General features: G+C 42.8%; 1 protein-coding gene across 2 annotated transcripts in view; it reads right to left on the reverse strand.

Moving 5' to 3' along the window:
• strn (striatin, calmodulin binding protein) overlaps window positions 1–25,492 on the reverse strand; it is a 57,289-nt gene that overhangs the window by 13,339 nt on the left and 18,458 nt on the right. Inside the window, exons 2-12 of one of the 2 annotated variants that reach the window (XM_067431011.1) lie at window positions 22,548–22,651; window positions 19,955–20,028; window positions 13,181–13,262; window positions 12,240–12,416; window positions 11,944–12,079; window positions 9,594–9,756; window positions 5,986–6,096; window positions 3,607–3,750; window positions 3,383–3,519; window positions 1,402–1,577; window positions 613–660 (exon numbers count right to left, since the gene is read on the reverse strand). In XM_067431011.1, coding sequence (XP_067287112.1) covers window positions 613–660; window positions 1,402–1,577; window positions 3,383–3,519; window positions 3,607–3,750; window positions 5,986–6,096; window positions 9,594–9,756; window positions 11,944–12,079; window positions 12,240–12,416; window positions 13,181–13,262; window positions 19,955–20,028; window positions 22,548–22,651 — 1,352 coding nt within the window. The remainder of the gene's footprint in view (window positions 1–612; window positions 661–1,401; window positions 1,578–3,382; window positions 3,520–3,606; window positions 3,751–5,985; window positions 6,097–9,593; window positions 9,757–11,943; window positions 12,080–12,239; window positions 12,417–13,180; window positions 13,263–19,954; window positions 20,029–22,547; window positions 22,652–25,492) is intronic. The other variant, XM_067431012.1, reaches the window with a different exon arrangement.

Genomic DNA, 25,492 nt, shown 5'->3' on the forward strand with positions numbered 1-25,492 from the left:
ACTATAGTAGCCTATTTTAATTGGCACATGCATCCGTTATATTCTCAATTTAATTTACAAAGCAATCCCTGTAAAGTGTTTAGGTTAACTATAGAAGAGCCCAGGATTAGTGTGTGTCGCACTGGCAGGACTCGCAGCGGGGCGCGTGGCATCAGGATGGTTTCGCATTAAATGAACGGCATTTAGGAGATTATCCACTCATTTCCCTCAGCCTTTATTTGAGACCGGCCTTTATATGTCCGTGTTGACCACGCCTCCGGCCACTATCAGAGGCCCGGCGTTTAATTGACTACAGGCTTTTATTTGAGGAAATACGGTACACTAATGAAGATGTAATTCATTATCAGTTACTAATTACTTTTTTTAAAGTAATTTACCCAAAACTGAATGCAGCTCAACGAACGCGTCATTCATTGATGATATAAAACTCTGGACAAGTTTTCTTGTGTGCATCTGTTTTTTGGCGTGCCTCATACAGTCTGACAAGCAACATTCGCAAAGGATTTGGAAAAATCGCACAGGACCCATTACTTGAAAAACTGGCAGGCAGAAAGTCACTGTGGCAGGTGGTCAAGAACGTTAATCTCAGGCCCTGGATGTAGGATGCTGTACCTGTGAGCCCTGAAGGTGTAGATGGGCTCGACGTCGAGAGCTGCACACCTGAAAGCACAAACACACACGTGTCAGAACCAATCATACGGGCCCACCTAAAGCTCTACAGGTCACATACTACCTTTCCACCAGAATAAACCAGGTGCTAGTTCAGAGCCAGTGCTAGTGTCAGTTCTAAGTTGGTTCGACGGAGGAGCCTTAAAGAACCGGTTTGGCTTTCCACAGGCTAGAGAGCCACCACAGAGCCGGGTCTTACGTCACTGTATACGGCTCATCTTTCTCATCAACACTAGCGGGAAACACACACACACACACACCAGGCTTGATCGAGATACATCAGCGCTGTGCGATCTGCGTTTGATATCAAAATACCGGGTGAGCGATTCAAAAGCATTAGGAGTCGTTTGCTCTCGCTGGACTTGTTGTCATACGGCGATCGGTCTACACAGCGCTGATGCATCTCGATCGAGCCTTATTCCCTCAATGGCTCATGGCTTTATGTTCCTACATCGGCATCAAAATGCCGCGACTCCAACGTGTTCGTGCAGCTCACTCTTACATTAAGACACATTTAATAGACAAGTACAAATTGTCTTGTTTTGGGGGAAAATAACTCTAAATGAAGAGAGTTTTTGCTTAATTAAGATTCTTCTCACCCCATTGGCAGATTATTTATCTTATTTTAAAACAGAAAACAAGCTAGCTTTGAAACTAGGCCCTGGCTCCAAACTAGCACCAGCACTGGCGTGGTGGAAAAGGGGTAACCGTGATGTAAAACAGGGCTCGGACTTTTTGGCAGGTGCGGTCTTCTGCAGGTTCCACATCTTCAGCGTGTGGTCTTCAGACGCGGTGATCAGAACCGGCTCCACCGGGTGGAAGGCCAGGCCGCGGATCGAGTCAAAATGGTTCCTGAGGGTGAACTTTGGGTTCCACGTCTTCCTCAGGGCGTCTTTGTTATTAGTGATCTGAGGAAATACATGAGGAACACATTTAATGTGTGTTCAAACACAAAACATGCAAGTAAAAGATTATTAGGGTGCGTTCACAATTGTAGTTCGGTTAGTTTGGTCCGGACCAAAAAACAAAAACAAAACATATAGTCCTGGTCCGCTCAGCGTTCACACTGGCATTTATAACAGAATCTAAAGTTACCAAACCAAAGGCACAGGGAGACGCTAACAACCTGATTGGTCGGCTTATATGACATAGGAGCTGCTTTCTGAACATTCAGAACAACGCTGTGTGCCGATTACACGCCATCATTTTATGCGTGTACATATGGCATTATTATTACTAGCTGAGAATTCATGAAGAGCTCATAATGTTCAAAACAGGATTTCCTCCGTTGTGCAGAAATGAAGATCTGCTGCAAAAGTCTTTACTGACTAATGGCCGACAGGTCCTTTGATGAGAAGAGCCAGGATTGCTTTTTGTGTGTTTTTTCCTGCATTTTCAAAACATGCTCGCCGGACCAAATATTGATGAGGCTCTTACCTCCTCATTGCTCCACGTTTGCCTTCTAACGTTAGCGTTACTCATTTCGGATACACTGATCTTTCTGCATCGTCAAGTCAGCTGACTTGTAGCTAGGTTCGTAGGTTTGTTTACATGTCTTTGGTCCGTGTTGCGTTCATATATCAGTCAAACCGCACCAGAGTTCGTTTGGAAGCGGATCGAGACTCATCTTTTTAGCGCTCTCGGTCCGCTGGTTTGGTTCGGATCACTAACTGAGCAATCGCACCAGGGTTCGTTTTAATCCAACCAAACATGACAAGTATAAACTCACCCTTAATCGTCGTTTGCTTCAGAAACATTTTAATATTTAATCAGTCTAAAGGCTATTATCAATAAAGGAAGTGTGTGTAAGATTGTAGCCTAAACTGGTCCTCCAATCCCTTTAAATGACTGTAGAGCGGTGTCTCCCCCTCCTCCTCCCCCTGACTCGAGGTTGCCAGATTGGCTGCAGGATCAGCAGACCGTTTGTAGATCTGCAGCTGTGGGAACTAGAGCAGATCTGGCAACCCCAAACACTACTGACTCCTGATTGGTCGATCGGTGGAGGGCGGAGCTTCAGGCCAAAACACAACATGACATCATCAACATCAGCTGAGCTGCAGCAATAACTTTATAATGACAATATCCTGCCGGACTACTGTCGTCAGTGATAGAAGAGTTTAACATTAACATGATTTATTAATGTCTAGAGACATATCAGGGCCATTTATGATTCAGTGAAATACATTTCTGACATACAGCTCCTTCACCAAAACTATTAAAAACTTTGTTCATTGAAATTAAGCTGAAATAAATTACAATACTAGTGTTGAAGCACTAAAATTATTCAATTAAATCTAAACATAATGCATTTTTCCTTTTGCTAGCTATTTAATGAAATAACTAAAATGAACATAAAATCTAACTTTAATTTTAATATTTATTTTATTAATATTTCGTGTTGTTATTTTATTAGTTTTATTAATAAGTATAAATATATACACTTTAATGTGAGCAACACTAACATCTAGTGTGTGTGTGCGTGTTTTTGTGACATGAGGACAAATGTGTATAATGCCATGGGTAATGTCCTCATATGTCACCCTCTCCTGTTATACCTGTGTCATACCCATGTCCCCACTTTTCAAAAGGCTTACAAATCACACAGGAGAAGTTTTCTGAGAAAGTAAAAATGCAGAATGCTTCCTGTGATGGGTAGGTTTAGGGGCAGTGTGTGTGTGTGTGGTGTGTGTGTGTGTGTTAACCCTATACTCACATCGTAGGACAGATTCTCGGCCTCATTGGCCACGGTGAGTCCGGCGAGTTCTCCGAGACCCAGTTCGCTCTCCAGCGTCTCATCCGTCCCCATAATGAAGGACTTTCCGGAGGAGGGAGGGAACGTCAGGGCTTCGACTGCAACACACACACACACACACACACACACATGAGCCGTTTGCAGAGATGATCAGAAGCTGGATGGTGGTTTTGTGGCAGAATTACCCTCGTCTGTGCGGCCCAGCTGATGCTCGTTGAGTCGGGGTAAGCTGGGCCGGACTGGCGGCGCCACTGGCGGCTGAATGGACGACAGATCCTCCGCGTCTCGCAGATTAGCCAACATGTCCTGCAGTTTACACCTGTTGGGCCCTACAAACACATTACAAGTTAAACCACAAGTTCATCATCTTCTGTGGACAGAGAACGCCCGTCAGAAACCTGCCCACCTGAGCATCTCGAGGCCTGTCACGATCATACCATTTGGACGATAAATTGGCCAAGAAATGACTGCGATAAATGATAATAATCGTTCCATTTTCCTCTAAAATAATGAGACACTGCAAAAATGCTTTTCTTACTCAGTATTTTTGTCTTGTTTCCAGTCCAAACATCTATAAATAAACAAGATAAATAATCTGCCAATAGGGTGAGGAAAATAATCTTAATTGAAACAGAAAACAAGATTATTTTTCTCACCCCATTGGCAGATTATTTATCTTATTTTAAGCAAAAACTCTCTTCATTTTGAGTTATTTTCCCAAAACAAGACAATTACTTGTGCTTGTCTAGTAAATACTTCTTAATGTAAGAATCTTGAGATATTTTGACTAGAAACAAGACTATAATACTGAGTAAGAAAAGCATTTTTCACAGTGTATAATAATGCAGGTACACCTATCAAAAGGTCAATAAACTTTTATTTCTAAAGACTTTAAGACAGAAAACGGAAAACATTTTAAATATCCACCATAAATTAACAAAACCACACAAACAATAAAAGCAATGGACTCTCGGCCTGTTAACAAAAAATGCACTTGAATAAATCCCGAAAAACAATAGATAAAATGGATGAAAACTGCAACGGATGATTGTGTTTTAGGAGCAGCACGGTTTTACAAAACCGGTTCGGTTCGGGTCCCGTTTTGCTGAGCGCGTCAAATTTTGTAACTTTGCAAACGGCTCTGCAACTGAAGAGCCACGAGTTCCAGACGAATCTGGCCGAGTATAAACCTCCCCAAACGGACGAGAGAGATGAGGAAAACAAACAAGCGTGCAAATGGCAATTATCACGGCCAGAAAAGTGCATTTTTTTATTATCATGCGATGAATTGATTTATTGACTATCGTGACAGGCCTAACTCTCGAGGTGGGCTGTTCTGACGAGGATCTGGCACATGAAGCCGTGGAAAAACTAGCAAAAGAAAGCTGTGATAACTGAAGAGGCAAGCGAGCGACTTTGACGTCTGTACTTTCTTACAATGGAAGCAGGAGAAGGGGGTGGAGCCTGGCTGATAACCACACCCACTTGGGCGGAGCTAACAAGCCACACCCTCTCAGAGCACCAGCATAAAATGCAAAGGGAGCAACAGAAGAGAGCATTGAGGCGTCTCAGAAACAGAAGGAGAAATGAATGGGTGGAGGAAGACAGGCAGCCGGATCCTGAAAGAACAGAGGATGGAGGAAAGAAGGAATGGATGAACTGATGAAAAGGAGGAGACGGGACAAACACGTGACGGGAGGGACTGAAGAGAGCTGCTGGTTTTTGTTAAACTAGTGATTTTTGAGAGAAAGAAATTAAATGGAAACATTAGAAGAAGTGAGTGATGAACCGATACATCAGGCCGATTAAACGACCAATGATTGGCAGTTTGACATCATCGCTGTGACTGTTGGCCGATGCCCACAAATGGAGATCGGTTTCTATTGTTAAACAGTTTTGAATAAATATATAAATATAATGAATCTCACAGAACCTGTACAGACGAGCCGAGTCAGACTTCCTCAAAATAACATCCATCCGTCCACATGCTGAAACATGCTAGCAATGTTTCAAAGACAATTCGGGGTTAAAGCTGCACTATGTAGTATTTTTGCAGTAAAATATCCAAAAACCGGCCTAGTGGTGTTATATATTTTGTTCAGTTGAGTGCCTACAATATCCCAGATGTTTCCAACTATTTGTAAATTGTGAGAAAATTGCTATTTTAACTGAGGACAGGGACGTTTCAGCATTGCGTTTGAGGGAGTCGCCTGTCAATCGCCTCATATCTGCGTTACCCTCGGTTTCGGCTTTTATTTGGCAGGAGCGCTTTACTCTTAGCAGTGTGAACAAGTGACCGAAATGTGGAACCGAAATCTGTGTTCTGATTCGGTACATACCGGTTTGTATAGGTATTGGTGCTATATTAACACTGGGTTTCGGTACCCAACCCTAGTTTGCATATACACGTGTAATTATTTACTGAAATATTTGCCCTGTGCAGGTTTTGTGAGATTCAAGCGTGATATCTGTCCGTCAGTCGCTGAACAGCCGACATTGGTTGACCACTAGAAGAAGCAGTAATGAGGAAAGAGACGGCGAGCGAGATATTCTGGCCCACTTACTCTTCACCCCTTTCTTGCCCTTTCGCTCCTTCTTGTACTGTTCCTTGAGTTTAGAGATCAGACCCTCATCCACGTCCCAGGACTCAGACGAAGGGCTCTGCTCTTCCTTCTCTACACGGAGCAGGAGGAACACAGTTATACGGCTCGCTCGCTTCACTTACATTCAATCAGAACGATTCAGCTCCAAACCTCCAACTCTCACTCAACACCAATGTCTGAACCGAGACCTTTTCAGGCTGCAAACCACTGTGTGTTTATGATGTTAACTTCAAATAAAAAATGCTCTTCGCACTCAGTATTTTTGTCTTGTTTCCAGTCCAAACATCTAAAAAGTCTTAAAACAAAAAGTATTTACTAGACAAGCAAAAGTAATTGTCTTGTTTTGGGAAAAATAACCCAAAGTGAAGAGAGTTTTTGCTTAAAATAAGATAAATAATCTGCCAATGGGATGAGAAAAATAATCTTATTTTAAGCAAAAACTCTCTTCATTTTGAGTTATTTTTCACAAAACAAGAAAAGTCGTTTTACTTGTCTAGTAAATGTATCTTGATTTAAGAATTGTTAGATATTTAGGCTAGAAACAAGACAAAATGACAAAGTAAGAAGAGCATTTTTGGCAGTGTGTTGTTTTGTACAGCTAGAATAACTGGAAGCGAAGGACACCGGATGGTCTAATTGGGGAATAATAGTTGAAAAAGACCATTATAATGGCAGAAATGTGTGTTTTATATGTTGTATATGTTTCAGAATAGTGCTAGTTTTGGCAACGGTGGTTTTCAGTTTGCCTAAACCTTGATCGATCTGCAGGAAGATGGGCATATGAATGGGATTTTGTGGAGAAAAGTCAGTCCAATTCTCTTCAGAGACTCAACAGGGATGGGTTCAGGAGGGCTGGGAGTGTGTGTGTGTGTGTGTGTGTGTGTGTGTGTGTGTGTGTGTGTGTGTGTGTGTGTGGAGAAACACACACAAGGAGACAGTAACTCAAACACACTCTACAGGGACAGCCAGTGCATTCAATGCTGTGCAACTCTTCTGAAATCAGCATCCGTATGTCCTGTGAAGATGCTGGAAAAACAGCACAGTAATCCTGCAACACACCCGCCCTCAATCTACAGATAAACCCCATCAGATCTCTCTCTAAACCCTGCTATGACCCTTACAAAGACATTAAAGTGTGCTGTAGAGTATGGAAGTGGTTTCCACAAGGGAATACATTTTAATTGTAAACTTTTAATTGTAATTACCTTTTTTTAATTGTTTATTCCATAGTGGAAATAAGCTTCCATTTAAAGTGCCCCAATGTGTGATTTTAAAGGCTCCTAATGTTGTTTTGGCGTCTCTAATCAGCTCTTTTCTCTAAGTGTCTGAAACGCTTCAGTCTCTCTGAGAGCTGCTCTGCTGTGATTGGTCAGAAGGCAAGTGCTCATTATCATATCTGAATCTCAGCTCTTGACACGCAGTGATACGATTTGAGCGTCTCAATCTCAGCAGAAAACATCGTCTCCTCCACATGAACAACACACCAAACTCTTCCAGTCTCAGAGACGACTACAGGGAGTGAGGGCGGGGCTAAAAGACGCTGTTCAGCCAATCAGGACCACGGGTGGGCATTATGCAAATTAACCAGTGTTTGAGGGTGGACCAAAGAGATGCTGGTCAGCCAGTCAAGACCAGAGGTGGGCATTATGCAAATTAGGTTCAAGACTGTAATTACTGATGGCTCGTTTCAGTTAAGAATTATTTTTTTCTTTTGGGAGGCTAACAATTAATTTATCTTTGATATTTGACACTTTGCAGAGCCTTTACATTCCTGCAGTGTGTAATAAAGCAGCTGTTTGTGAGAGGTAATATCCCAAAAAGCATAATCGGGGCACTTTAAAGTAAGAAGCCGTGTCTGAATTAACATGCTCATTTGCACAATAAATATCATGTCACGTTCATGACACAAACATGCAGATTTGTCGGTTCTTTAACCGGACTGTAGGAAATTATAGGAACGTAGATATTAAAACATAAATCTAATCAAGGATCTAGAGTATCAGTGAACATTGCGTACGGAAAGTATTTAGACCTCCTTAAATTTTTCACTCTGTTATATTGCAGCCATTTGCTAAAATTATTTAAGGTAATTTTTTTATCATTAATGTACACACAGGACCCCATATTGACATAGTCCTCAGTATTCAGACCCTGTGCTGTGACACTCATATATTTAACTCAGGTGCTGTCCATTTCTTCTGCTCATCCTTGAGATGGTTCTACACCTTCATTTGAGTCCAGCTGTGTTTGATTGTACGGATTGGACTTGATTAGGAAAGCCACACACCTGTCTATATACGACCTTACAGCTCACAGTGCAGGTCAGAGCAAATGAGAATCAGGAGGTCAAAGGAACTGCCTGAAGAGCTCAGAAGCAACATGAGGTCATTTATTCATTGTTCTGCTGAACACAAAAGAAGATATTTGGAAGAATGTTTGCAACAAAGTAGAAAGAGCAACCATTCACTATCATAGTAGGAAAAAAATACTATGGTAGTGAATGGTTGCTCTTTCTGCTTTGTTACAAGCATTCTTCCAAATATCTTCTTTTGTGTTCAGCAGAACAAAGAAACTCGTACAGGTTTGGAACAACATGAGGGTGAATAATTGATCTTCGTTTTTGGGTGAATTATCCCTTTAAGGTTCCTAAGAGCACAGCGGCCTCCATAATCCTTAAATGGAAGACGTTTGGGATGACCAGAACCTTCCTAGAGCTGGCCGTCTGGCCAAACTGAGCTATCAAGAGAAGAGCCTTGGTGAGAGAGGTAAAGAAGAACCCAAAGATCACTGAGGATGAGCTCCAGAGATGCAGAGATGGAGAAAGTCAACCATCACTGCAGCCCTCCACCAGTCGGGGCTTTATGGCAGAATGGCCGACGGAAGCCTCTCCTCAGAGCGAGACACATGAAAGTTTGCTAAAAAAATACCTGAAGGACTCCAAGATGGTGAGAAATAAGATTCTCTGGTCTAATGAGACCAAGATAGAACGTTTTGGCCTTAATTCTAAGCGGTATGTGTGGAGAAAAATATCACCTGTCCAGTACAGTCCCAACAGTGAAGCATGGTGGCGGCAGCATAATGCTGTGGGGGTGTTTTTCAGCTGCAGAGACAGGGCGACTGGTTGCAATCGAGGGAAAGATGAATGTGGCCAAGAACGGGGATATCCTGAACAAAAACCTTCTCCAGAGCGCTCAAGACCTCAGACTGGGCCGAAGGTTCATCTTCCAACAAGACAATGACCCGAAGCACAGCTAAAATAACGAAGGAGTGGCTTCACAACAACTCCGTGTCCAGAGCCCTGACTTAGACCCAACTGAGCATCTCTGGAGAGAACTAAAAATGGCTGTCCACCAACATTTACCATCCAACATGACAGATGTGTTTTCTGTCAATATGGGGTGCTGTGTGTACATTAATGAGAAAAAAATGTACTTATATTGCAGCCATTTGCTAAAATCATTTAACAAAGAGTGAAAACCCACTGTAAGTCTTACCGACCCCAGACTTCGGTACGATCTCAAGCCCTTGGGTCAGTTTAATCTATAGTGTTATAAACTGGTCATTCTCACCCCAGTCGGTTCTGTCTCCAGAGGAAGGCGCTTCGGACAGGCCCTCCATGTCCTCACTGTTGGCCAGGAAATCAAAGTCCTTCAGAACCTCCTCCGTGTCCAAGTCATCACTCATGTCTGCGGAGGAAGAGGAGGGAGACGGAGACACCTTCCTCCTCACCATCTGAGAGAGAGAGAAGGAGAGAGAGTGTGTGTGTGTGTGAGAGAGAGTGTGAGAGAGCCTTTGACTTTTAAAACACTTTAAATTTATAAATATTACGGAATCAAAAACATAAAAATTCATTAAATTTTACCAATTAAATACCAGATTCCCTGTTTCGCCTATATTCACCAATGCCCCAGCAAAACCCATCTCCATTTAAAATAAAGGACATTGTTAGTATGCTGATAATAAGTACATTCAATGACCACTCTTGACTTCACTAAAGACTTAAATAGGGTCACCATATTTACATCCTCACCAGCATTTTTACACTGATGTGTCTTAAAAAGTGCAAGTTTAGCTTGCCCTATTAAGAAATTGGCAAGTGTACACTGTTGTTGCCAAACAAATATAAATAAAAACCCAAATTTACAATAATCTTCTCCAATGATTCAAACAATGGACAGAGTCTGAAACATTCACTAAACATATGAAACACAGAGTCAAGTGCTTTACAAAAAGGACATACTGGGGAAACAGTCTCATCAAGCTTCAGCTTACGTGTGTGAGAGAGAGAGAGAGAGAGAGAGAGAGAGAGAGAGAGAGAGAGAGAGAGAGAGAGAGAGAACAAGATGGGGAGAGCGAGGAAGTGAGTGAGGGAGAGAGACAGAGATGAGAGAAGGAGTTAGTGAGTGAGGGAAAAAGAGATGAGAGAGTGAGTGTGTGAGTGAGTGGGAGAGCGAGTGACCGAGAGAGAGCAAGTGAGCGAGAGAGACGAGAGGGAGTGAATAAGGGAGGGAAAGAGAGAGAGAGATGAGAGAGGGAGAGAGATGGACGTGTGACTGAGTGTCAGTTTCTGCATGTTCTCTGAGTGTGTGTGGGCTGGTAATCCCTACGTTATAGGGACAAAATGTCCCCACAAAGATGGCAATATCCGAAACCCTTGTCGGACATTTTTTGGTCCCCATGAGGAAAACATCTCATCCTGTATGATATATGAGGTTTTTTTGAGAAAGTAAAAATGCAGAATGTTTCCTGTGATGGGTAGGTTTAGGGGCTGTGTGTGTGTGTGTGTGTGTGTGTGTGTGTGTGTGTGTGTGTGTGTGTGTGTGTGTGTGTGATGGGTAGGTTTAGGGGCTGTGTGTGTGTGTGTGTGTGTGTGAGATGGGTAGGTTTAGGGGCAGTGTGTGTGTGTGATGGGTAGGTTTAGGGGCTGTGTGTGTGTGTGTGTGTGTGTGAGATGGGTAGGTTTAGGGGCAGTGTGTGTGTGTGATGGGTAGGTTTAGGGGCTGTGTGTGTGTGTGTGTGTGTGTGTGTGTGTGTGAGATGGGTAGGTTTAGGGGCAGTGTGTGTGTGTGTGATGGGTAGGTTTAGGGGCAGTGTGTGTGTGTGTGTGTGATGGGTAGGTTTAGGGGCAGTGTGTGTGTGTGTGTGTGATGGGTAGGTTTAGGGGCAGTGTGTGTGTGTGAGTGATGGGTAGGTTTAGGGGCAGTGAGTGTGTGTGTGTGATGGGTAGGTTTAGGGGCAGTGTGTGTGTGTGTGATGGGTAGGTTTAGGGGCAGTGTGTGTGTGTGTGTGATGGGTAGGTTTAGGGGCAGTGTGTGTGTGTGTGATGGGTAGGTTTAGGGGCAGTGTGTGTGTGTGTGTGATGGGTAGGTTTAGGGGCAGTGTGTGTGTGTGTGTGTGTGTGTGTGTGTGATGGGTAAGTTTAGGGGCAGTGTGTGTGTGTGTGATGGGTAGGTTTAGGGGCAGTGTGTGTGTGTGATGGGTAGGTTTAGGGGCAGTGTGTGTGTGTGATGGGTAGGTTTAGGGGCAGTGTGTGTGTGTGTGTGTGTGTGTGTGTGATGGGTAGGTTTAGGGGCAGTGTGTGTGTGTGTGTGTGTGTGTGTGTGATGGGTAGGTTTAGGGGCTGTGTGTGTGTGTGTGTGATGGGTAGGTTTAGGGGCAGTGTGTGTGTGTGTGTGTGTGTGTGATGGGTAGGTTTAGGGGCAGTGTGTGTGTGTGTGTGTGATGGGTAGGTTTAGGGGCAGTGTAGGGGGATAGAAAATACGGTTTGTACAGTATAAAATTCATTACGCCTATGGAGTCTCCATACAACATGGAAACACTACGTGTGTGTGTTCTGAAGTCTCTCTGTGTCTCTCTCTCCATCTCAGATCTATCGGAGCGTGTATGTGTGTGTGTGTGTGTGTGTGTGTATCTGCTCACGGTAGCGAGGTCCACAATGCTCTTGTTCTGTCCCTCGCTGTCCTCATCTTCGTCTTCATCGCTGAACTCCGCCGCTGCCTTCTCGATGAACTTGAAGGCCTCCAGAACCGTCGCCGAGTCCGACACCTCGGGCTTCCTGCGGTTCAGACACGCGTGTGAGAGACGAATGATGGACAGAAACATGCAGAAATTGGCTATACTTAATGTTGGATGTATAAAATTAAAAATGATTTGTATAAGCATCTTTCGTGCCAACCGACCCCGCTGACCCCCATGACCCCCCTGACCCCACTGACCCGATCATGGTGTTGGTGCTGTCCTTCAGTGAGGACGGCTCGGTGCCGTTGACCATGGGCTCTGGCCGCTTGTCTCCGGGTCTCTCTCCGCTGTCTCCAGCCAATCCTAGCAGAGCTTTGACCCGCTGCGACTTCACATCCAAGATGGTGTCGGTGTAGCCCACCTCCTGCAGGTACCTGAGGAGCACACAGAGGTCAGGGGTTAACCCTTCAGACCGCAGGGGTCAGCCTGGAGAAACCTCAGAGCGCCCACACACTCATCAGACATAAGAACACACAGCGAGAGTCAGGAACATTTCAACCTCAAATCAAAACGATAAAAGCAAGACATGATCGAGTAAAGACTGTATTTGGCATTAATAACTGGGTTATCAAATCGAGCCGCAGTGCTGAGAGAGAAGGTGGTGTGTGTGTGTGTGTGTGTGTGTGTCGATCATACCTGAGCCGGACCGCCCTGAGAGCCGTGAGGAACACGTCTGACTGGATTATGCTTTAGCAGCAGTTTAAGAAGAACACGAGGGACAGAGAGTGTGTGTGTGTGTGTGTGGCGTCTCTCTGTACCAGCCTCTCTCCAGGCACAGGAAGCTGAACGAGCACAAACAATCCTGCATTCATTCAGCCTTACTGACACACACACACACACACACACTCGTACATCTATCTTTGTGAGGACATTCATTGACACGGGTCAGGAGCTAGAGATTGCCCTCTCATCACAACTGACCGCCGAACCCAAACCCTGACCCTAAGCCTGCCCTTAAAACTCGTACAAGTACACGTACACTTACACACACACACACACACTCTCTCTCTCTCTCTCTCTCTCAAATCAACACAACACTCAACGTTGTGTATGTATGAGTGTGTGAGTGAGTGTGTATATGAGTGAGTGTGTGTATGAGTGTGTGTGTGTGTGTGTGTGTGTGTGTGTGGTCACTCACTGTCTCAGCAGCTGCCGTCCCTGTTTCCAGCTCAGCTGACTGTTGGGCGGCTCAGGAAGGGCCTCGTTCTCGTTGCCGTCATCTAAAGGTCAAAGGTCACAGATGTGTCAATCACAGGGTATTTGCACTTTTGTGTTCAGATTGGCGAATTGATTCATGATTCGGATCGCCAGTGTCTCGTGAGTTCAGCAGTTTGACACGCGATCCGAATCATGAATCGATTCGCTGACTCATAACCGTTTGAATCTTTATTTGAGGATTGAACACAAACGCGGAAGAGAAGCCAATGCTGAATAAAGTCGTAGTTTTTGTTATTTTTGGACCCAAATGTATTTTGGATGCTTCAAGAGACTCTAATTAACCCACTGATGTCTCATATGGACTACTGTGATGATGTTTTTATTCCCTTTCTGGACATGGACAGTATAGTGTGCATACACTTGCATACGCTCTCGGACTAAATATAAAATATCTTAAACTGTGTGTGAAGATGAACGGAGGTCTTACGGGTGTGATGTGTACTGATGTGTGTGTGTAATGACAGACGTTTCACTTTTGGGTGAACTAACCCTTTAAGATTCATCTGTACTCACATTAAACTATGGAATGGCTTCAGAACACTTATAATATAGTGCATAAATTGTTGATGATGCTTTATTATGTTGTTGTGCCTTTTGTGGGGCACTGGGGCTTAACAATAACACAGAATATTATACGCACAGGATCGGCTTTAGATTGGCCCTGTCTGTCCGATACCTGATCCGGCAATAATGGCGGATCGGAGCCGATACAAGAGATGCACCGAATATTCGGCCACAAAAAAATTTCGTCTGAAAATGGCCTAGTGCTGCGTTCACACCGCACACGAATAAATCGTGCGAAGTTGAAGGCGTGAACATTTTGAATCCATTCGCTTCATTCGCGCGTGACATTCACAACACAACAGACGCGAATTCACGTCATGGGAGGGGCTTCCGCCAGGCAGCGGCAGTCGGCAGAAGGACGAGCCGAGTTAAGGCTGCTCTCGCCGCGGTTGATGAGCGCTGAGCTCCGGTGATCGCCTGGGTCTCACACCTCCGAAAACACCATATCAAATGTTCAAATAGGAGCTCTCTTAATAAATAAACCACATATTTGAGCTTTAAACAACTACATTCTTGCCTGAAAAACTATTAAAACTACATTTTGTGACACAATACAGTAGTGTTTTTAAATTACTCTGGCTTCGGGGTTTCCCATCTGTCACCTCACCACGTGACCGCAGTAAGCAGGCTCCTCATTGGTTAACGCGGCGCGAATATCCGCCAAAGTTCAGATTTTTCAACTTGAACGATTCGCGTGTATTACGTGTTCAAAGCGCTCAATTCACGTGATCCTTGCCGCCTCATTCGCGCGAATCGCGCTGCAGAATGCCTATTCGCGTCTCTGCATTGACTTAACATGTAAATCACTCGCGCGAGTCGCGTCATTCGCGTGCGGTGTGGACGCAGCATTAAAGCGCATTTTCGGTTTTCTGCCAAAAGACTTTTATCACAGAGACAATACGGCCGAAATGTTGTGATGACGCAAACAGAAACCACGACCTGCACGTGCTTCTCTAAAGCAACATCTGCGGTAGGGTCGTGCCGATGGGCGATATCGTGATGAAATATATAAACGCCCAAACACTGATTTCATAATAAGCATGCGTAGGGCTGGACGATATGGCCAAAATTTATATCACGATATATTTCTTAATTTTGGTCGATACGATATAATTTCGATATCGATATGAACTATATAAAAGCTTTAGAAAAACTACCAAGAACTGCCACAAGGGATGTCTGTACCTACAAACTTCTGACAAATTAATTTGCCAAGTCTATGAAACCTCCTCCTATAAAACTATATAATATTTTAGAAATAAAAACGGTACAAATAAATGAATGTTCACCTTTTATTTGTATTTAGCCTTTATACGAACAAGAAATGTGAAATCACCGTCAAATAAACAAGACTGTCACTTCGCAGACGCAGTTTAATGAGCATTTTCTTTTAAGTTTTAAATTTCAGTGAAGAACGATTCATAGCGCTATATTCTCCTTTTATGCAAAACTACAGACCTTTATATACTGATTGATGCTCAAAAAAATAAATAAAAGAAGACTCAATTCAGTGGCCTATTTGTGCTCTGTTTGAGATGAGTGCACGCTGCTTTTTGCAAGGCTTTAAACACGAGCAAATGATACATTTTCGTGAAGCCATGTCTGACCGTCTTTCACAAGCTTTGAAAGGTAATTTAAACGAGAATGAACGCGTTGGTGTTAATACATGACATTGTGTGCAAATGTGGAAAGAATTAAAACAAACGTGCCACTTGCCTCTCACACAAATAGTCTACATGGATTATTTGTAACGCTTGGCATCGTATTGTTAGACATTAGATAGATGCATCTATGTCGATTGTTACACCCCTAGTCGGCACCTCTCCGGCACATTTTGCAGCACACTGAAACCTGAAGTTTAATATCAGCCCCATTCGCACGGGATTCGTATAATCTGGGGACCTCTGGTGATTTGTAATAATTGCAGAGAATGTCTGTGATCTTAATCCCGTGCGAATCGGCCATGTCTGTCATTTGTAAAGAAAAATTCCCCCGCAAATGACCCATATTTCGCCGAACACCGAGGTCCTGTGATAACATTAGTCCCGTGCGAATCGACATCTCTGTGATTTGGCCAGGATTAGGCGGATTGTATATACTTTTTGCAAGCTTTTTTTCTTCCTGTGGGTATTTCTATTTTTATCTTTCACGAAGAATAAAGTCTGCATTCATAATGCGCACCGTTAATTCCCGTGCAGCCGCGCCCACACGGATTATACTTTCACTTTAGAAGGAGTATCAATTTGGGAGTAATCTGATTGAATGGTGTGTTTAATATTAACATCAATACTGTTCTGAATGAAAAACAGAACAGAACAGTATAGTACAATGACAATCTTGTTTAAATAGGCGCTTTTACATTTAGTTTTGAAACGGAATCTTCCGCCGTATATATTCAGCTTCTCACTCATGATAAATTAAATCTGATTCCTGCCGCTGGTCTGAGCTCAGTTCATGGCGTCTGTTCGCTAACTGAACGAAATTATATTTATTTATTAGGCTACTGTAAAATAATCAAAACGATATCGATGCCTGTTTATGATTTCATACAGCTATCTATAACGAACATCATATCCGGGAGAAGTCAGTAAATTCGAGTAAAATCACAGGCTTTGCTTATCCCGTGCGAATGCGCCACGCAAAACTCAGATGTGGAGGAGTCATTTCTAAATCACAGAGGTCCCTATAATACTAATCCCGTGCGAATAGTGCTTTAGATAGACTAACCACTTCCACGCCACTAAAGAAAAATAGTTGATAAGAGAAGAAAGACTAACTATTTCTCCTTACTTGTGGAAGCTCGTTCAGTCACATTTGTGTTGCGGTCAGGGAAACTCTCTTTGTAGCTAAAACGTGCCGCGTTGGATCTATCAGCCTACTACTGCTGAGCACTGGCTGCGTGTCCGTGGTGTACGTCATCACGCAAGAAGCCAATCGTGTTCTGCTCTTTCTGATGGCATGCGCCCTGAACGTCAGTCATATCGAAATATCGGAAATGTGTTTAAAAATCATATCACCGTTATTGAAAAAAATTATATCGCGATATATATTGATATTGAATTATTGTCCAGCCCTAAGCATGCGTGTTTATTTTCCGTCAGTAAAACAACTCACTGCAGCCTGTAAAACAATAAAACGATTATCAGTTAATAATGGTAACCCAAAGAATATAAGAAAATTAAATATTAGTTTAAAAAAGATTTGTCGATAGATTCCTAGCCTTTTCCCCCGCAGAGATGCGCCTACGGCGGTCTGCGCTCTGAGATGACCGTGGGACACGAGCTGGATTATAGACACCGTCTCGAATATCTTCGTCTTCATGTTTTCTCCTGATGTTGTAAAACGTCTGAGGATGAGTTTTATCTGCCACAGGGTCAAGACATTTAGGCTATATTTGATTATACACTGCCAGAGGAAACTAAAGTAAAACCGCAGGGTGTGAAATGCGCTATGCAAATAAACTTGACGCGCCTCAAGTCTAGGGATGGGTACCGAAAACCGGTATTAAACCGGGCCCGGGGGTGCATTTTGAAACACCGTTGTATCGATAAGCTCGGACGTTATCGGTTCTGCTGTCGGTACTTTAGAAAATACACTTGACGAGAGAGAGAGAGAGAGAGAGAGAGACCGACCACGCTCAAAACAACAGAGGACAGAACTAAACAGTCAAACATAGCCTGGTTACACTTTAGATCTGTGATAGTCTGATTTTATTTTAGATTTTGGCTTCCAAAGATTATAATAATAATATTTATGTCTAGCGCAACTTATGTAATTCCCTTTGCAGCAGTAGCCTACGCTGTCATTTCTCCATAAAAACGCAATGACAGAATCAGCACGATCAGTGATTGTTGTAAAATACAGTCTAGCTACTGCTGGTAAATTGTGGGATGCGTTTTAATAATAAAAAGAGCGATTAAAAGCACAAAAATGTGGCCAAGAGGCTGTTCCCAAGTCGGCACGTGCTCTGAAACAGCCCGCAAAGTGACGAGCAAATGACACTTTCGGTTTCACACTCGCGTCTAAAGGATCAAATGAACACAAACATCTGTGCCAAAATGACCGGCTTGGAGAGTCTCTGAAACACAGTTTGTGTCTAAAATGGACGTAGTTATTATGGATATAGTCAGGAGAAAGTGTAGTGCATCTGCCTATTATCAGTCGCATATAGATCTGCACATCTGTCTTAAAGAGGCAGCGGTGTAAATAAACATGAGGACGGATTACTGCAAATTAAACAACCAAATGCAAAGAGAAAATCACTCGCAGCTCTTGAATGAATAACTTCAATAGCATTATTTTGGCTATTTATGATGAACAGTGTTATTTTACATTTTATTACTAGCATTCTTCCAGAAATGAAAGCACTGTATAGGTCATTATATATATATACACACACACAATTAACAAAAATACACATTATAATCTCAAAAAGTACCGATAAGAATACCGTTAAAGTACCGGACCGATAAGCAGTATCGGTAAGAGTAGTAATACCGTTAAAATCTTAACGATACCCATCCCTACTCAAGTCTAATATTAAAATGTAATAAAATAAAATTTGTCAAAAGGTATTCGTCCTACAGTCTTTACCATAGATGTAAATAAGTCTATTATACCCAATTATACCTCGCAAACGAAAGGAAAAAACGTTTATAATATCCTGTGAAAATGAGTGCGACGCGAGTGAAGATTGTAGAAGAGAAACGCGATGTCCAGTGGGCTAAAATGGACTAACGTTGTTCAAATTCACGGAAAGCAGAAAATCGGGTGACCAGATCGCACAACAGAATGTTTTTAGAAAACAGAAAAAGTTGGCAGATCTTGAATTGGGCTCAGCCTCCTCTCTCATCCAGGGCTGCAGTGTTACATCTGTGAATTTATTTCCTTTGTAAACAAAGCTTTATCCGCCAAGTTTACCATAGGAGTAAAGTCGTTTTGTTTATTTTTTTTCAGCACGATAACTATTCTCGTCGCGTTGTAAAGTGATCGTCCAGCCGCTGTAGTGAGATGGGCTGTGTGTCGATGTGTTTAGGGCCTTTATGGGTCTTGTGAGTGGGAATGGACTGAATGCCAATGGAGGCCTATCTGAAGCCTTTCTCAGCTTTACACTAAAATATCTTCATTTGTGTTCTGAAGATGAACGAAGAGCGAGTCATTAACCCTTAAATGCGTGACTGTTTCGCCAAATATTCTTACATATTCGGGTCGTTAGCCACCCAGATCTATATTTAACATGGATAGACCTCTACCTGTTGTGATAATATATAAAACTCCTGATGTTAGAGTAACAGCTACAGAAGAATAAAATAAAGCATATTTCGTTCCCTTTTGGAGCTTGGAAGGGTTCAGTGTGAGCAGATGTTTAATACCATCATCATCTGTCCTCGTCAGAGCTCGTTTACCAGTATATTCAGCATCTGCCTCATATTCGCGATCTCCAGCATATTCTCCAAAGACGTTGAAAATGTCTTCAAAATCAATATTTTGATCACTGACAGCTTCTTGAGCACATCCATCATCAGAGACAGTGACACTAACATATGATTGTGTTTAGTTCTTGCTCTCTGAAGTAAATCACTGAGCCATTTTAAGTTTTGCAGATTATAATTATCGTTTCGTTTTCTGTCAGAGGTAACTATGAGTGTAACTTCACTTCATCATTGGGTATCAGACATCGCCACCTTGTGGAATAAAGGTGAATTGCGCCCTATTTTGTCATTATAGATTAATTTATTATTGTGCAAAAAAAATCTACCTACAATCCTACACACCTCGGGTCGTTAGCGACCCTGTACAATTTTGACAAAAAACTAGTGAAAAAACAGGTATTCAATTATAATTCTATAATTTTTTTCTTGTTATATTGTTTAAAATGGATTGATTGAGGAATACTAAGAAGGTTGATGTCTAACTTTAAAAAATGAATGAGGAGGAGGGTAGTGTATGACGTCTCCGAGGTATGCATTTAAGGGTTAATGACATCATTTCATTTTTGGGGTGAACTAACCCTTTAATTTCGGTGCACTCCTAGCCGATACCAATGCTGATTATCAGATCGGTTTATCCCTAAATATAATGTCAGATCTGATATGGTTGGCCAGCCTGACCGTGCTCAAATGTGGTTTACCTGAGTCGTAGCTGGGCGGCTTCATGTCTCCCTGATTGAGCTCCGTCCCATATTTCAGCTTGTGGTACTTCGCCCTGCGGAGGAGAGAGAGAGACGGGTTCAGAGCTTCTGTTGCCACGGCGACAGCGGCTTGCTCGCATCACACACACACACACACACACACACACACGTGTAGGAAGATTCTATAAATTCCTCAGCAAGTGAGAAGTCTTTCCTTCATGATGGGAATAGCTCGACTGAACTCCAGTAACCCTCAGACAGGAAGCGTCTCGGATTCCTAAAGCTAATTAACGAGCTTTCAGCAGACGCATTAATAATTGCGGTGCATTTCCTCCGAACCTGATGGTTTGCCAGGTGTGCTCTTCATCTCTCGGTTATAATCTGTGGCCATTGCATTTGCATGTAAGTGGTAGGGCTGTGCGATATTGAAGAGAAATGCGGTATCTTGTTAAATAATGCGATATTCGATATGCGACACGATATTGCAATTAGTGTGTAAAATCGAATTTAAATTATATTTTAAAAAATTATTAAACTGAGAATGAAACCATTTATGTTTCACATTCTCTCTGGGAAAGGAAAGCATCGCTACAACTTCTGAAAGTGACCAGCAGTGTTGTAGACAAAAAATGTGTCACAAATTGTTCACGTTACGGTGTGTGTCAAACAGAGCGAGACTGCAAATTATTGTTTTGCGCAAATTATTGTGTTTAATAACTCTTTTTAATGTCAAGCAAGTCACATAAGTAACAGTAATATGCCCAGTCTATTCTCTGTCCAATGTGTGACCTAAAACTTACACTTTTCACAATGTTGAAGTAGCCTATTAAAATCATTCATATATTACGAGCCATTGCGATATGTACATTTGCGACATTTCGATATATTGCACGGTGTATTAATGTTTTAAAGCACATCCTCTAATGCCATTCAAGATGCAAAATAAGTATCTGAGTGAGTTTGTGTGTGAAATTTCAGCTTACCCCACATCAATTTTATAGCTGGTTAAAATAGCTGAGCAAAAACGCATCGTGTCTGTGTGTGTCCCTTTAAATGCAAATGAGCTGCTCACTTTCAGGAAGTGGGCAGAGCTTCAAGAGCTTGTGTTGTATAAACACCTACACATTCAATCGGCACATCCATAGACTGTTAAAAAGGAAACATCACACCAATTTCAACCCATTTGTGACCTCGAAGTGGCAACCTACACCCTAGCTGCGCTGTTGATATCTGCGCTGGAAGTGGACTCGAGCGTCATCGGTAGAAACGGGACGAGAAGAGGTCAATATTTAAAGTAGCGTCAGTATTTTCTGTAATCCCCTGGCTAGCGTTACATTATACGATCACGCTTTTATTCAAGCAAATGCCTTTAAACCATTTAAGAACGACAAAGCGAAGAGAACGTGCTGTGTGAGAAATTGACACGACGGGTCAGATTCAAGTTCTCTTTCGCGCTTTAACGAACGATAACTTCGTTAATAACTTCGGAACTTCTGAGAATTATGCCAGTTTTCTTGAGTTTCTTCATAAGAGCAGCCTTAAAAAAGGTAAATAACATCTTAAACTAACTTAATGTGATGTGAGAGATGTGAGAAAATGAGTCGATTGTGAGATCCGCATCATGTGCGACGGCGGAAGATCTTAAAGTGACAGTAACCACTTATAATGACAATGTAAAGAACTAAAGTAATTGCTCACTAAATATGCTCTGCTCTTGACTAAAATAACTTTAGTACTTTTAATAAAGATTAATCTATATATGATTTATAACTTATCAAACTGATAACAATTTCTGTATATTTCCTATTTGAAGGAGCACTCCAGTGTTTTTAGAAATAGAGCTTATTTAACATCTTTCCTACATTTAGATATGTGGGTAAATACATTTTTGTCTCAGTGCATTGTTTTAGTTTGGCAGGGTCGCCGCTAGCTTAGCTTAGCATAATGAATGGAATCCTACGTTGCCAGCTAGCATGTGCAGAGTAAAAGTGATCGAAAAAAATAATAATTGTTTCTCGTGTCAAACTGCTGAAATCACGAGACATTGGCGATCCGAATCATGAATCGATTCACTGACTCATAACCGTTTGAATCTTTATTTGAGGATTGAACACAAACGCGGAAGAGAAGCCAATGCTGAATAAAGTCGTAGTTTTTGTTATTTTTGGACCCAAATGTATTTTGGATGCTTCAAGAGACTCTAATTAACCCACTGATGTCTCATATGGACTACTGTGATGATGTTTTTATTCCCTTTCTGGACATGGACAGTATAGTGTGCATACACTTGCATACGCTCTCGGACTAAATATAAAATATCTTGAACTGTGTGTGAAGATGAACGGAGGTCTTACGGGTGTGGAGCGACATTAGGGGGAGGAGTTAATGACAGACATTTCATTATTGGCTGAACTAACCCTTTAATGTCGAGCCCTTATTATGAATATGATGTGTTTTGCTGCAGAGTTTACTGAGGCTTTCCTGCATCTGAGTGATGGAGAACATGAGCATGACTCATCATGAGCCCAGAGTGAGGCATTATGGGAAATGAACGTTAGCATAGATGCAGAGAAGAGAGTGTGTTAGCACTGACCTCTCCTGTTTGAGAGCGTACTCCAGCATCTTTATCCGTCTCACCAGGTCCTTCTTCAGGTTCTCCTGGCCCTTCCTTTCGCCCTGCAGGAATGCGATCTGAGCCTGCCACACACACACACACACACACACACACAGATTAAATATTCATTCATATGCACTGATGAGTCACAAATAAAACAGAGCTGCAGAATTTATGACCTGTAAAACATTTAATTAATACACACTGCAAAACATGCTCTTCTTACTCAGTATTTCTGTCTTGTTTCTCGTCCAAACATCTAACAATTCTGACATTAAGAAACATTTACTAGACAAGCAAAAGTAATTGTCTTGTTTTGAGAAAAATAATCTTAATTCAAACAGAAAACAAGATTATTTTTCTCACCCCATTGGCAGATTATTTATCTTATTTTAAGCAAAAACTCTCTTCATTTAGAGTTATTTTCCCCAAAACAAGAGAATTACTTTTGCTTGTCTAGTAAATACTTCTAGTTTTAAGAATTGTTAGAAGTTTGGACTAGAAACAAGAGTAAGAAGAGCATTTTTTGCAGTGTTGAACAAATGCATATGATCTTAAAATAAATCATGCGTGGTGTTTACGGTATAACCGAGCGGACCTCGTCAGGTTTTGGATGAATGAATCAAAAGTAGGTCAGTGTTAAATCACACGGTGATGTGGACGAGTGTGTGTGTGAATATTAAACCACAAGAACACTATATGAATATGCATCCTGCAATATGAAGCATCATGTGTGTGTGCATCGTGTGTGTATGAGCATCGTGTGTGTGCATCATGTGTGTATCGTGTGCGTGCATCATGCATCTGTGCAACATGCGTGTGTGTGTATCGTGTGCGTGCATTGTGTATGAGCATCACGTGTTCACCGTGTGTCTGTACATCATGTGTGTGTGCATCGTGCGTGCATTGTGTGTGCATTGTGTGTGTGTGTGTGCACTGTGTGTGGGCATCATGTGTGTGTGTGTGCATGCTCCAAACCATGGCCGTGATGTTGCTTTGAGAGTTAGACTGACAGCTCAATCTGATGAGCATAATTCATAAAGCAACACACAGGTGACGAATGATGAGACATGAGCTCAGTGTATCGGGCGGTGTGTGTAACGCCTGATGTGTTTGTGCGATCATGCGTGCACACACACACACACACACACACACACACACACACACACACACACAGCTGGGAACCAAGACTGAAATGTCTTGCATAACACAGATATTTGCGCTCTGGAATGTGGATGAAGATGTAGAACAACATCTCGCCGGATCTATACGGATAAAGCTGATCCTGGTTATGATTATCCCAGAAATGAGCTCATGTTCGGCTGAAGTGAGGACACATTAGGCTTACAGTGACATCATCAAAACGGCCCTTCCATCGCTACACATTAAACTGAACACAGTGTGTGTAACCCATAGACTAAAAAAATATGTCCGTAGTGTCCGTGACGTCACCCATAGGGTTGTGAAGAGCCGTTCTGAAGTGGAAAGTAGAGACGAGCCATCGCCATCTTGTCATTGCGTGTCACTCCCGGATAACAGAAAATGGGCAAAAAGGCGGGATGTGGGCGGAGCTGAGTTGACGCAATGACTATAGGCTGCGGATAAATGGCTATCCACCTGTCACTCAAAGTAACCACGCCCTTAATTATGCAGAACTTTAAGGCTTTATATAACGTAAACGAATGAGTTATAAAAACATTCACCCCGCTCACAGTCGTCATGAAGGGGAAAATTAGCCGTATAGACCAAAACCACAATTTGTCTCAGACTGTAAACATGTTTTATTCTGCTGTAAAGTTGGGCATTTTAACATGAGCTCAATGAGATTCTGCTCCTTCTGGAGCCACTCTAGTGGCCAGAGGAGGAACTGCAGTTCACATTACTACAGTATCGGCTTCTGGAGCCGCTCTAGTGGCCAGTGGAGGAACTGCAGTTTACATTACTACAGTATCGGCTTCAGGAGCCGCTCTAGTGGCCAGTGGAGGAACTGCAGTTTACATTACTACAGTATCGGCTTCTGGAACCGCTCTAGTGGCCAGTGGAGGAACTGCAGTTTACATTACTACAGTATCGGCTTCTGGAGCCGCTCTAGTGGCCAGAGGAGGAACTGCAGTTTACATTACTACACTATCGACTTCTGGAGCCGCTCTAGTGGCCAGTGGAGGAACTGCAGTTTACATTACTACAGTATCGGCTTCAGGAGCCGCTCTAGTGGCCAGTGGAGGAACTGCAGTTTACATTACTTCAGTATCGGCTTCTGGAGCCGCTCTAGTGGCCAGTGGAGGAACTGCAGTTTACATTACTACAGTATCGGCTTCTGGAGCCGCTCTAGTGGCCAGTGGAGGAACTGCAGTTTACATTACTTCAGTATCGGCTTCTGGAGCCGCTCTAGTGGCCAGTGGAGGAACTGCAGTTTACATTACTACAGTATCGGCTTCTGGAGCCGCTCTAGTGGCCAGTGGAGGAACTGCAGTTTACATTACTACAGTATCGGCTTCAGGAGCCGCTCTAGTGGCCAGTGGAGGAACTGCAGTTTACATTACTACAGTATCGGCTTCAGGAGCCGCTCTAGTGGCCAGTGGAGGAACTGCAGTTTACATTACTACAGTATCGGCTTCAGGAGCCGCTCTAGTGGCCAGTGGAGGAACTGCAGTTTACATTACTACAGTATCGGCTTCAGGAGCCGCTCTAGTGGCCAGTGGAGGAACTGCAGTTTACATTACTACAGTATCGGCTTCTGGAGCCGCTCTAGTGGCCAGTGGAGGAACTGCAGTTTACATTACTACAGTATCGGCTTCTGGAGCCGCTCTAGTGGCCAGAGGAGGAACTGCAGTTTACATTACTACACTATCGGCTTCTGGAGCCGCTCTAGTGGCCAGTGGAGGAACTGCAGTTTACATTACTACAGTATCGGCTTCTGGAGC

Source organism: Pseudorasbora parva, chromosome 22 (assembly GCF_024679245.1).
Source record: "Pseudorasbora parva isolate DD20220531a chromosome 22, ASM2467924v1, whole genome shotgun sequence".
In the NCBI taxonomy this organism is placed as follows: Eukaryota; Metazoa; Chordata; class Actinopteri; order Cypriniformes; family Gobionidae; genus Pseudorasbora; species Pseudorasbora parva.